Here is a 14,037-nt window from a genome sequence, read left to right on the forward strand (position 1 = left end):
TCTCATCTAGGTTGGGAGCTTGAAAAGCAGATTAGCCAAGCTTAATTCTTATCTCTCTCTTTTTTTAAACACCTTCCCTTCCCCCCAACTTGCTCCAAGCAGCATCTGCCTCCAACTCTTTTCTTGTTTTATTTAGTGATTTAATTTCACCATAGGTTCTCCCCCAACACCCACCCACATGCACTCGCTCTTAATTTCAACAAGAAAGCCTGTGCGCCTTTTGTTATGATTAATCATTTTCCTTTGTTTTCATTTTAGGCCCAATGGCAGTTTAGTCTGGATGGCACGTGATCACCCTTCTTTGTATCCACAGAAGATGAAGGGTAATTTTAATTGGCGTGAGACTACTTGGAACAAGATTTTCAAAGTGGAAGGGGGGAGACTGAGGTCATTGTGGGGAAAGTGGGAGGGAAATCAAACCCCCCTCCCATGATTAACTTTTAAAATAATTCTAATCAGCTGGGGAAAATGCTCTTGTTCTATAAGCTATAAAATAAAGCAGTGACTGTCATAACCTAAAGGATAAACAGGAGTGGGGAAGGAGCAATAAGACAGATAAATGCCTTTCTCATTAATGGCTAAAAAATTTAGAAGTTCTATTTTTTTAAAAATGAACAGCTTCATTCCATTTGATACCTCCTTTCTCTGCCTGTTTTCAAATCTGACCAATGGGACAAGAACAAATTAAGAACAGAAAGTTTATTCAAGAATTGTTCAACAGACAACCCTTTCAGCAAAGAAATAAACTGATCTACTGTAAAGAACAAAGGAAGATGCTTCAAAAAAGAGGAGGAAGTGGCGGTGGAGGAATAGGAGAATGGGGTGGGGTGGGGTGGGGTGGGGATTAACTAGTTCTTCTAACTGAGGACTATACAATTACAGCCTGATTTCATGCCTCCAGTAGAACTAAACACATTATTTTAAGTACGAAGGTAACTACTGGCCTTTTCCCTAAATTACAATAACTAAAAAAGAAAAAGAATGGGGAGAACAGGAAGAATAGAAAAGAAAAATTGGTTGTACAATGACAAAGAAAAAACACCATAGTCCTTTATAACAAGTCAATACTAAAAAAAAGTACATTTTCCTTATAAATACATAAATGTTGGGGATAAATAATGCAACAAAAGAAAAAAATAGTTTAAAACTGGCTATAACCAATAAATATAATATAATATAATATATATTTATATATTTATATATATGAATGTTTACCGGAACATGGCACATCTCCATTGAAAATCGTATTCCAATGTGTGTCCTTCAAAAGTTGGTATATATAGCCATTAAAATGTAAACTCTAAGTGCAAGAAAGAATGTCAGGCCAAAGAAGAGGCGCCAGTAAAGAAGTCCCCTCCCCAAAGGATCCTTTACTTCGCTTCCATTTGGAGGACATAACAGTTTCTGATCAAATATACCCTGTTTTCACGTTCAAGAGAAGTTACGCAAACAAACGCAAAGACATCTTAGATGTGAGAGAGTTCCCCAGCCCTTAACCAATCTTAAAACAGAAATAATAAAGAAGGGTAGGCAATCATTTCACTAGGAAGGACAAGGGGAGGTCTCTATTTTTCTCCTTCCAGATGTTAGACTTTTATTTCTATAAGCAAGCTCAATTTTGCTGTTAAAATTAATTGGCAAAGGAATCACTCTGCTGCCCAATTCTGGAAAAAAAAACTGATGGAATTAAAGAAGAGGGAGGGGAATATAGCAGTGAAAAATTTGTAAGGATGTATTTTTGCAGTTAATGGAGTGTTGGGTTGGTGAAGGAAACTGGCCAAGGGGGCGGGGAGCCTGTTCAACAGTTTGCATATGGGTGGAGATACACTGAGAATGGAAAAAGACAGCTTTCCATCCAATACCTTAGATCTCCCTTTCTTCTTCATAAAATAAACCCTTAAAAATTGTGGTAGGTTAGTATTTAGCTAAGGAAGAAGAGCGATAGACATAAGAAATATTGAGGTGCATTCAAGATCCACACCCAGAGCTTTTTGTGCATGTTGTATGATTTTTTTTCTTTTAAAAAGTAAAAACAAAATGTCTATTTCAATGGATTTCTAAAATTCAGAATAACCAGGACTTTTTTATTACATACAAAACATTTGTGTCGAAACCTCAGGTCAAATATATGTGTGAAATGCAAATCTGAAATAGACTCTCAAAAGAAATTCTAAAAGCGGTGAAATTCACTAGTGACATCTCCCTTTCCCACATGTCAAAGTGGCTTTGACTGAGTCCCTACGTGCATGTGTGTCTGTGTAAGTGTACGTTCCACTATGGCTGATTGTCTCCAAACACCTATATACCCTTCTATAATTGTAAACAAAAGTATTCGCATACTTCTAAGAAAAGAAAATACTTGAAATGAATGGAAGTTAAGTTCTACAGCTAGACAACTTTCAGCAGAAAATTCTCTTGCACAAACTGCATTGAAACAAATGGCAGCTAAAGTTTTTTGGGGGGGAGGGATTGTGTCCATCAGTCACTGGTTTCAGCAGGTCTTTTTCATGGGGCAATCTTACACACATCCAAACCCTTCCTCCTGCAGTGGAAGTGGGTATCCGATTGGAGGCTTAATGAATGTAAATAATCAATCTATATTTAAGGAAAGCATCTGTTGCATATAAATAGGCTGCAGTTTTGTGGTGTGTATAGGACACATACACATGATTGGAATCTTTGCTCCTAATCTCATTAAGAATCCTCACTGCCTGCATGATTGGGAATGTGACCCATGAACAGAGAGAATGGTGACTCCTTTTGCCATTCAGATTGTTTCAATGGAATTCCCCTTGACAGAGATTTACTTGGGAGTAATTATGATTCTAGCAGTTATGCAAAAGGGGGTGGTAGAACAGTGGTAGGCAATCGGTTGCTCTCTGGATGATCCAGACTGCATCTCCCACAAGCCTTCGTATTTATTAGCTGACCAGGGCTGATGGGAGTTGAAGTCCAAAAATGTAAAAGGCATGAAGTTACCCTCTCTTGTGGCATAGTGAGCTGGGACAGTTCTTCAGCTTGTCTTTGGATTGCAACCGTGCTTCCTGGTTTACAATACGCCTTCACCCTGCCTGTGGAGAGCTGGTATCTCATGAAAATGTGCTGTTTCATTCAAGATGTTATCTTGAGCAGTTAACAACATGGCTCCCATATGTATATTCACAAAACCTGCAACAGTTGTGTCCAAGAAAGCACAAGCTCACTCTGACACCCTCTCTACTCCCTTCGCCTAAATTGGACTAGAACACAAAAGATGGAGTGTGTTTAAGATGCCTTTCTCAAAGTAAGTTCTCACACTGAGGAAAATGGGAGTTGATTCCCGCAATCTTAATGACTTTTTCACACTTTGGGGTTGCACTAGTCTGGCTATCCCTAGCTTGGGCTTACAATAGGGCCTTCTAGAGCTCAACCAGGGGCTCAGGAGCCCTAGGTTTTGTTTGCTTTAATCTGAGGACTATTATCTCAACCACATGAAGGGTACTGGGCTGTCAGCAGCCTTCACTTTTCTTTGAGAGGGGAATATACAGGAATACTTCCACCCCAAAGAGCATGGCACAGCCATAAGCCTCCTAAGCTCTTTTGCACCTTAGGGAAGCCACCCTGATCAATCTGGCAGGGCTTGCAAGACACAGCACAAATGAACTGTGCCCCTCAAGCAACAGATTTAGGGTTTCATAAAGGGTTTCAACACAAATGTTTGTGCGCCCATTCTCTTTTGCAAGGAAAGAGCCCACGGCTTCAACCAATCAGTCTGTCCACCAACCCACCAATCCCATGCCCGCCTCCCTTCTCTATTAACTCCCCACCGAGTCTGCCCTGCCCTTCATCACAGATGGGTCAGCTTGGGCGCCTCTTGGATTCTACCCTGAGTAGAAGCATGGTGAGAAGAAAGGTCCGTGTAGGTCGGGTGGGCCTCGCAAGGCCCATGGTGCTGGTTGGAGCCCATCTGGGGGCCCCCGTTGTACTCCATGCTGGGGGGCTGGTGATGCTGAAGGGGGTTCAGCCCATAAAGCGATGAGGCAGAGTTGGGCAGAGAATCCACGTAGTTGCCACCCACGTAGACTGGGCTGCCTTGCATATTGGGGGGGCCGTAGCTGCCACCCCCATTACCCTGTAAGACATGAGGATCGTACTCAGGTGCCGTGTTGGCATACTTCTGTTGGCTGGGGCATCCTTTGATGGGGTTTTGGTAGGCAGTGGGCATGGCGTAGGCATTCTGGTGCGGTTTGTTGAAGGAGGGCGGAGACGAAGCTTCATAGTTCGAAGTCATGGGGTGCAGGGCGTTCAGGAAGCCTGCAGAGGACTGCAGGGCTTGGGGTGGGCTCCCTGTGGGGGAAGGCCCCCCCGAGGAGGACCCGAGGCCCTTTGACTTCTGATCCTTTTTGTATTTCATCCTCCGGTTCTGGAACCAGATCTTGATCTGCCGCTCACTGAGGTTTAACAGGTTGGCCATCTCCACTCGGCGCGGCCTGCAAAGGTAGCGGTTGAAGTGGAATTCCTTCTCCAGCTCGACCAGCTGGGCGCTGGTGTAAGCTGTGCGGGCCCTCTTGGAAGCCGAGGAGCCCGGAGGGCTTTTCTCGCCACTGCAGCTTTCTGGAATGGAGGTCGGGAAATGAAATCAAAGATAATTACTTACATGCAGAAAATTGAATGCACAGGCTTCTTAATAAATCCTCTGACGGGCGAGAAGGATACACCCTCCCCCCGTCCCCACTCCATAATCGTGTCATTTATTAAGAGTTCTGTTCTCCAAAGCTGCCCCCACGCTTTATGAAAATTTGATCATGTCATGCAGAAAAGAAATCCAGAGCTATTTATTTGGGAGTCGATTATTTTGAAGCAGACCCTTTCAGAGGAAATTACGTGGGCATGGTTGGCAAGGCGAAATGAATCAAGCACCCAGGTATACAGACCTGCCCTGCTTGTAGCCCCCCAAGTCTGCTAGTCTGAATGAGCCCGCAAAAGTGGGTACCTGCCTTTGAGAGGTGTAACTCATAAGTCTATGCCTGGAGTACACACACACACACTCTCTCTCTCTCTCTCTCTCTGCACTAATGAAAGGCACATGCCCACTGCAAGCCCCACTTATTCCAAGGGAGGGCTGCATAGGAGAACTTCCTGTGGGATTGTGCCAAGGTATTTTTACAATCAAAAGTGCAAAGGGTGTATTTAGGAAAGGACAGCAAGCCTTCTATACATGCTGGTATTTATCTTGTGCTTTAAAGAAAATGGGAATTGTGTTTGTTTTTAAGGAGCTGGGAATTGGTCCCCAACCCTCCAGTCCTGACTTGCAAGAAAGATTGAGTGCAAAGCAAAAGGGCTCAGGCCCAGGGCACACATACAAAAGAATATGTTAGCAGAAATTTGAGGCATTACAGCTGGACTAATTATTTCAAACTACAGTTGGGGGAACCATTAGTAATAAAAAGCTCCCCCTCCCTGCCTTGTAGAAGTCCTTTTTACTCCCCACCATAGAAGCAAATATAATATGAAAAATGACTTTTTCCAAATGATTTCTAGATCCACAACCTGAAACAGGACAAAAACATTCTATTGCTCAAGGATCTTCCACCCTCTTCAGCCCTACACCTATTCTCAGCCTTATTAGGGAGAGTTTTGCTTTCTAACAAACTTACATCGAAAGATATGTGTGTATGTGAATATGTTCAGAGATGTGTTGCAGCTGCTCAAACACACTTAATTTGAAGCCACAGTTACTACATATTGAATAAACTTGTAATATCCCCAGCACTGTTGTGATGTACAGTAAAAGTCTTGTGTTCTTGCAGTCAGAAGAGATGTAAAGAAAATGTAACAGTTTCAACAAAATGTTTTTATGTGGGACAAAAATAGTACTGGGGATGCAGTTAATATTGATTTGGTGGACACTAGTGAGAGTTCACAGTGGTTTGTGAACCTGCCTTTGCAAAGCTCTCTCCTTAAACACTGTACTTTCCAGTGAAGGATGAGAGCTTTTCCATTTAGTTCTGAATTATAGGCATGTGTGAACCTGAATCTAATGTATACAGTTGTTATTCTAGGCTATGATTCCACTTACTGTGAATTCCTGTTCTCTGGTTTACTCCATCTTAATTGTTTTTCTCTCTCATTTTCCCAGATGCATAGGTTGAGACATGCAAATGCTAACCCTCTTCCTCAATGCAACATGTGCAAACTTTGCTCAAGAATCAAAAGAAGCTGTGATTATGCAAGAGGAACTACTACTATTATGAAAACCAGGATATAATCTGTCTCAGGGATTCCCAAACCTTTTGTTTTTGCTGGCACATTTGGAATCTTGGAACATGCTATGGGGTGCTCTCATGGAATGGCTGCTTAGGAATTTATTCTTTCCCCAAATGACTGCCATGGGGAAAAGAAAACACAGTTTTATCAGAATGCTGCCCACCCCTTCAACCACTGTGGATGGTCATCTGTAGGGTGTTCCCTACTTACCATTGTTTGCTGCTGTTCTTACTCTGAGCAAGTGGACATGCATCCAGAAAAAGTACTGGGCTGCAATCACCTATCATTTTTATTTTCTTAAAAAACAAAACAAAACAACCTAATGGAGTCCACTGGGGCCCAAAGGCATTAGTAGAAATAAAGGTGACGCTGGAGGACGGTGTTTTGCTCATGCAGCATGCCAATTTCCAATACATTTTTAATTGAAAGGTTTTTTAAATGTAAAAAGTCTATCAGATGTGATGTCTCCAGGCACATAGATGCCACACTGGGATTCCAGCTATTGCCTTTTAGTAGGACCATATTAATATGCTCAAACATATTAATTTGGTCGCTCCCTTAATTCAAGCATGAATTTAGCTCTGTACCTTTTGCACAATAACACATTTATGCAAATTATTCATCAAAACTGAACTGTGTCATTGTACACAACTTTGAATAGTGCTGCTGATTCAAAATCACTTAGTATAAAGAATTGGCTATAAGATATTTATTCCACAAATTAAACTTTTTATTAAGAAAGGAACCTCACTGACTTCAAAGGAATTTATACCTAGAGAAGAACTATAAGTATATTTAGAAATGAGTTCTAATAAAGTTACTCTCACCTGTTTCCATTTAATTTAGAATCTTGACACCAAAGTGCTTAGAAATGAATCTGGAGCCATTGACATTTGTGGCTATTATGAGCTTTGTCCCCTATAAAACTTGCTATCCCTAATAATTCTATACTTTAAATATCAAGCAAAAAAAAAAACCTCCTCCTTTTTCTACCAGGCAAGACTTGGACTAAATGACTACATTATATATGGACAAAACCCATTTTGTGTGGCATTAGAAGGTGGAGATTGGGAAACAGTAGCCTTCATGCCTGCAACAAATTAGTCAATCTCTGCTGGATATTAGTGAGCATCCATGCTAAACCAATGGCATATAAAATGGAGTATAGCACACATCTCAGGACTTTGATGGAAATACATTTTGTCAGGTGTAAAAAACAGACATTATAAACCGGAGACCATAACTCATAAGCCAGCTCTGCCCAGACTGTCTGGTGTGAAGAAGGCTTGTTCTATAGCCAGCAGACTGAAGGAGGAGATGACAGGGCCCTGTGGTGGAAGGTGGATAGAACTGCTTTGGAGAGCCATCAGGAAGGCTCCTGCAGCTAAACAAAAACAGCGAGCCTCCCTGCCATGAGACAAAGACAGCTGATGCAGTTGTGTTTTACCTTCAGAGGGAAGGTTCAGGTTCTTTTTCTTCTTAATAGGGAGCATTACAAAATGGCCCGCCTACCTGTAGCAACCTACACTGTGTCCAACAGTTGGGACTAAAGGAAGTTAACTTTCTCTGACATAAAAGAGAAGTGCTTTTACTGATGACTAAACCTCTGCATATGTGTAGGTGTGAGAGACAGAGCATTACTCCAGTATAAGTAGCTGATACTAATCATCATGTGGGATTAGTGTCCAATTCCATGTTGTTCTTGGAAGGAATGGAGGTAGGAAGGGAGTTCTGACATTAACTAATACATGAACCTCTTGCTCCTCCTTTGCCACCTTTAGCCCTTCTGCCTTCATGCGCAATTCACAGAACCACTCCTTCTCCACCCATACCTTGTTCTATTCCCCTTCCGGCACTCTCAGCTCTGTCTCTGGGACAGATTCCTGTCTTTGTTGCCAGCCACTTCTCACTTCTGTAACAAGCTTTTCCTTCAAGATCAAGTTCCCAAGCAGGTCCTTTTTTCTGAGCCATCTTAACCATCCCTTTTCTTGTAATCCAGATATGTTGAACAGCAAACCCTGCTCCCCCAGTCACCCTGAGCCAGCAACTGATGTGGACTGTTGCTCCACCCAGGTTGCTGCCCTAACTTAAATTATGATCTTCGGGGCCAGGCAGGCTGGGTCCCTAGCCCAGACCCTTCAGGCAAGGGAGGGGAAAGCATGCCACTGCAGACACAGTGCCTGGCACTGCCCACCCTTGAGCAGGAGAACATCGCAGTGGTTTGCCCCCCTCCACCCCATCTTTCCTATACACACACATACCCCGGCTGTCTCTAGCCAGACTGGGCCTGCGGGTGCGAGTGCTGGGGAGGGCGCAGACAGCGCTGTAGGTGCACGGGAAGTGTGGGGTATTTCCAAAAGCAGAAGATACCTGCGCAGGGGGAGCTGTTTTTTTGCTTGGCGTTTTGCCTCGACTCTTTCATCCAGGGGAAAATCTGCTTGGCGAGGGCGGCGTTACTAGAGGCCAGGCCGGATTTGCTGGGGACACTTTTGACCGCCCCCGATTGGCAATGGTTATTGCTGCCGCCGGTGCTGTTGGACGTGGTGCTGCCGCTGCCGCTGCTGGTGGTGATGGGGTTGGTGGGTGGCGAGACGGGCGGGGGCGGGTGGTGCTCCTGAGGCAAGCTGGGGCGCAGGCAGCTCCCGTTCAGGTCCTTCGCCTTGGCCAGTGGGGCCGCATTGCCCAGAGACTGGAGGGTGCAGGCGGGCCGCTGGTAATCGCTCTCCACGTGAGCCGCGGGCTGGAAGGGCTGCGGAGAAGGGCCCTCGTAACCGAAGCCGTTGGCCCCGGGGTAGGAGTAAGCCCCAAAGAGCGGGGAGGTGTCGTAGTAGCTGGTCTTCTGCATGGCTGGGGTTCCCCGAGGCGCTCGCTCGCTGCTACCAGGCTCCGGTTGGCCCTCTCATGGAAGGACATTGGCACCCCCCGGGTCACGTGACGAGGGGGCCTTCTCTTCCCCCGGTGTCTTTTGGAAGCTGACCTGAAAGGTTAGAAGGCATACACAATGATACGGCTTGGCCTCTGAATCCATCTTGGCGGCTGAAAAGCGCGTGACATGAATAGCTGGCCGGCTACGGAGGGGAGCGGGGAGCAGATGCCGCCGCCGCCAACAGCTTTTTGCCGGGTGATCTGGGACGCACCTCGCCTCTCTCCATTGGGCCAAGATTTCTAGATATATACATATATATCCCCGCGCGCGCGCACACACACACACACACACAAAGAGGCTGCATACGGGCGAACCGTTCACCAAATCAATTCCTCAGTAGCGTTTCCCTCTTCTGCTTTCTTTCCGACCTTCTTGTTCTAGAGTTCAGTTCTTTTTTTTAATGTCCGCTTGCTTGTTTTAACTACACCATTACCTATATATAGTTCCGGTAGATAGGGAGATTTTGCTGCCGCAGGTTTCCTTTTAGACGTTCAACCCAATTCTCCAAAATCTCTGCCGCGGATAGTCCTACTACCTCTCTACGTACCCGTCTTTTCACCCACGCGCGCACACTTCCTCCAGTACGAGGTATTTTATTTCCACTCCCCAAAGAAGTAAATGGATCCCAGTCTCGCTCCACCTATTTAAGGGACTGAATGAGGACGAAGGAAACAGGGACGGGAGGGGGCTTGGAAGTTAAAATTCCGGAAATCTGTGGAACTGACTTCCAGATAAACTATGTCTGAGGTGGAAGGTCACTTGGAAAATCTGTTCGGAATGAATTTTAGTAGCATTTGCATATTTTTAACAACCACAGTCAGGCACCCACATGGAACTACCAAGTGTTTCTCACCTGAGTTCTATTGCAAAATTAAAGTATAATATTTTCCCAATTCAGGATTGAAGAGCTTTGGAAAAATAAACCTAAGTATAAATTGGATAAAATTATATTTAACCGTACCTTTAAAAGCTTCTGAGGTTCAGAACTCAAATTTAAATGGCCATTTAACATATTGAAAATGTTTTTTAATACTTCTGAAATATTTCCAGATTTGGTTAATTTATTTAATCTGCTGCTTCCAAAAGAGGAACGAGCTCAAGTTCTTTGATGTTGGTTCTTTTGATGCTGTTTTTACAACTCTGATTGCCATTTGAAATTGGCTGTGGAAACCCCTCTTCCCTGGAGTCGTTAAAATCCTGCCTTGTTGCCGCTCAAGGTGTGAGCCTGGCCTCCTCTTTCCTAGAGCCCAGCTACAGCTGACTTCTTCTCATCTGCTCTTTGAACAAAACAAATCCCGTTTCTCACAACACCATTTGGTCCCTTGCTTTTCTTTCCCTTTAACTTTTATGTACGGATTTTATTTTATTTTATTTTATTTTATTTTAGATGGGAGATGATATCCTTCCAAAAGAAAGGGGACTCCTTTCACTCATAAGGAAAATTAATTTTATAAATATAATAAGAGCTATAACATATATAATCGACCAAAACATGGATCTGTGGAAAGGAATTCTCTTTATCTCTCTTCAGCCCTTCTGTGTTTCATTGCATTCCAGAGGGCTACATTCTGTTTTACTTCCTTTCAGGCATAAAAAAATAGTACTGAAAGCCTGCATTTGGTTCTGCCCATTGTCAGGGGATGGGTAAATATACCAACCTTCCCTACATTGATTCAATCCAAAATCTACGTATCCTTCATATCTCACCTCTTCCCTACCTCTTCCTCTTCAGGTTTGTGATTCTCTGCCCTGGCCTTGGAATTGCAGCCATTGCTTTCTAGAAGTCCGCGGCGGCTAAAATCTTCCATGGCAGGGTGTTCCTGGAAAGATCTAGGGCAGCTGCCCTGCCTTAATTCAGCATCCAGGAAATATTTTGTAGCAGACATCACAATCTAGTGCTCTCCTCCAAATGGTTTGAAGAAGAAAGAAAAGGATTTTCTGATGGAAGCGGAAGGCTGAGTGCCCTGACTCAGCCATTATTATCTTCTCTCTAGGCCCCCCTGGTTTGTTTTGGACTTTCTGGGAAAGGCCTTTCTCCTGGAGGGCCTAGGAGAAATAGGCAGCAAAGGATTTTTGCTTGTTGGCTTTTGTTGGCTTAAATTAAGCTGCATCTTTAAAATATTAATCTCCTTTCTACCCAAAAAGGAATCCAAAGTAGTCTGTGCACTCAGTAGCTATCATTTGGGTCCCTTTTTGTACCTCATCTTTCAACACTTTCCAAATGTCGGTCATTTGTCTTAGTCGAAGACGGGTGGAATCGTAAATGATTTACTCCAAGGAATTGTTGTGGTAGTTAAACACATGCACACATGCACACAGAGAGAAATATCTATTGGAATAATGAATAAGAAATCAGATCGTGCCTTTGCAATTAGTCGTTGAAATGTCAACCACAGCCCTGAAGTTGTTTCTTGCCCACTTGGAAGTTTCATTTTTATTCCCAAGGATACTTCAAAATAGATGCCTCCTTTCTTGGGGACTTTTGTAAAATAGATTTTTTTTAAAAAACCCGGACTGAAGAGTCCAGAAGCATGTAAAAGGCTTGTGATGAAACTGAAGGAAGGCTGTAAGGCCGAGGTGGAAAATGGAAACATAACCTTTTTCCCTTTAACCTCCATGGTGGGGTGGGGGGAAAAATCGTAATTATATTGCTGGGCTAGAATAAAATTAAGCAGCCTTTTTGTTGAAAGCTTGTTTTCCCAAAGCAGATGGTAATAATAATAATAATAATAATACAACATAACAATTCAAAGCAAAAGGCTACTATATTCATTACAGCCAAGATTAGAAAAAAGGAAGGAAGGAAGGAAGGAAGGAAGGAAGGAAGGAAGGAAGGAAGGAAGGAAGGAAGGAAGGAAGGAAGGAAGGAAGGAAGGAAGGAAGGAAGGAAGGAGGCAGAAGCCATTCTAGTGAAAACGGGAAAGATAAAGAGAAGGAAAAATAAAGGAGTGAGAAGAGCAAAAAGAGAGCAAAAGGGGGGTAGACGAAAAGGGGAGGGAAGGGAAGGGAAGGAGGGGGAAGAAGAAGAAGGAGAAGAGAGCGAGCGAGCGAGCGAGAGTCGCTGCGTGGAAGGAAGCTTAGAGCTTGTGAACTCTTCATGAACCGCGATGCGAGTCATACAGCTATAAATCATGGAGACACGGTCTCCGCCATTCACAACTGATAGCCTATTTCGGTCCACCTTACCTTAGCCTCTGACGAGAGCAGCGCGGCGAGCAGACATAATATATTTTCGCAGCCAGCAAGCAACGCAATCAATAAGCGAGGAGAGCTCCCCCCATTCCTCTCGGTTAAAAAAAATGTTCAAGGAATATCTAGAGGGAGAAATCCGGTCATAACGCCAAAGGGAGGGGGGATCTCTCTATAGAAGCTCTGCTGGAGGGATGTTCGGGTCCTCTCTCTCTCGCTCTCAATCCGTTGGGGAGGAGGGGGAAGGTGAGAAGAGGGAGAAATCAAAGGATTCTCGACAGCCTTCCAAAGATGTTGAAGGGATCCTTGGATTCTGACTGCCCTATACTCTCGGTACGCCCTGTTCACGGTTAACAATGGCCTCTGGCTTTACAGCAGAAGGCAAGAGAGGAGGGGGGGGGACAGACAGACCGACCGACAGACAGGGCACCAAGGAGGGGAAAACAGAAAGAATCGCTGACATCAAACCCTCAACCAGGCAATGCCTAGACTGAGGCTTAAATGTAATACTAATATTAGTGCTAATTCTAATACTAATAACCCGCTTGCCATTTAAAGGGGAGAAGACTGGGGGGGGGAGAGGATAAGGAGACATGTACTGTAAAGAGACTTCGTATCTGGCAAGTGGGGAGGCGATGGTTTGTGTGCGTGTGTGTGTGTGTGTGTGTGCGTGCGCGCGCGCGCGCGCTTTGGAGAGCTTGGGCAAACGCCAAGGTTGCTTCCTGACAGTGTCAGTTAAGGAAAAAGCAATATGCAAATAGAGACGTGCTGGACACAGAGGCCTAGCAGGAGAACTGGAGTTGTATTGATCCACATGCTTCTCAACTACATGTCAAGTTATGCTAATAAACCTTCAGAAACAGAATCATACCCCACCCCCACCTTCTTGTCATCCTATTCTCTTTCTTCCTCTTCTTCCACTTTTTCTCTCCTCCTGAGAATTATTTCAGTACAGCTGCTGAAGAGGTCTTTCAATCTTCTGCTACCTCATCTGATGCAAACTAGATGCCATATATAGAGAATATGACACGATTATGGTAGCTACCCTTCAGGGGAAGGTAACAGAAACACGGCAAAATGAAGGGGGTGTGTGTGTGTATTAATGAAATTTAAACATTCCAGAGAGTATGAAATAGAAGAAGAGTCAAATAAAGTTTATATATTAAGCCAAAATCTTTGTAATTGGCTCTTTGTATACTCTGGCAATGTATGATTGAGCAGGGAAGAGTTGCCTCTGTATTAGGAAAGAAAAAAGGTACATTTCTGGCAGCCCATCACATTATTTTGTGCATATGAAAAGTAGGTACAAAACCATTTGTTTGTTGGGAGTTACATCTAAGTTGTGTAATTGGAATGGGGATGCATGAAACAACTTGACGTGGGAAAAGTAAAGTAAACCGATGGATGGATGGATGGATGGATGGATGGATGGATGGATGGATGGATGATGTCAAAGTAATTCAAGATTTATTACCCCTGTTCTTGTCCAAAAGGAGCTTTGCTTGCAAAGACAAAAGGTTTGCACCAGTTTTTGCTGCTGTCAGGAAAGGGAGTTGCCATTACAAACTGAGAGTGGGAGGAAGAAATTGAGGTCTCTGCGCATTTTTGGCCTGTAAGTGTGTCAAAATGGGAGATCTATTGTTACTTCTTCCCCCAGTCTTTTCCCCAGTTCTACC

The 14,037-nt window shown here is 43.9% G+C and overlaps 1 protein-coding gene across 1 annotated transcript in view; it reads right to left on the minus strand.

Moving 5' to 3' along the window:
• Window positions 1–684: 684 nt before the first annotated feature.
• The window catches only part of HOXB3 (homeobox B3), a 49,335-nt gene continuing 35,982 nt past the window's right edge, over window positions 685–14,037 (minus strand). The window contains exons 4-5 of the mRNA XM_063300801.1: window positions 8,617–9,223; window positions 685–4,593 (exon numbers count right to left, since the gene is read on the minus strand). Of these exons, the coding sequence (XP_063156871.1) occupies window positions 3,827–4,593; window positions 8,617–9,091 (1,242 nt within the window). The 5' untranslated portion in view covers window positions 9,092–9,223 and the 3' untranslated portion in view covers window positions 685–3,826. The remainder of the gene's footprint in view (window positions 4,594–8,616; window positions 9,224–14,037) is intronic.

Source organism: Candoia aspera, chromosome 4 (assembly GCF_035149785.1).
Source record: "Candoia aspera isolate rCanAsp1 chromosome 4, rCanAsp1.hap2, whole genome shotgun sequence".
In the NCBI taxonomy this organism is placed as follows: Eukaryota; Metazoa; Chordata; class Lepidosauria; order Squamata; family Boidae; genus Candoia; species Candoia aspera.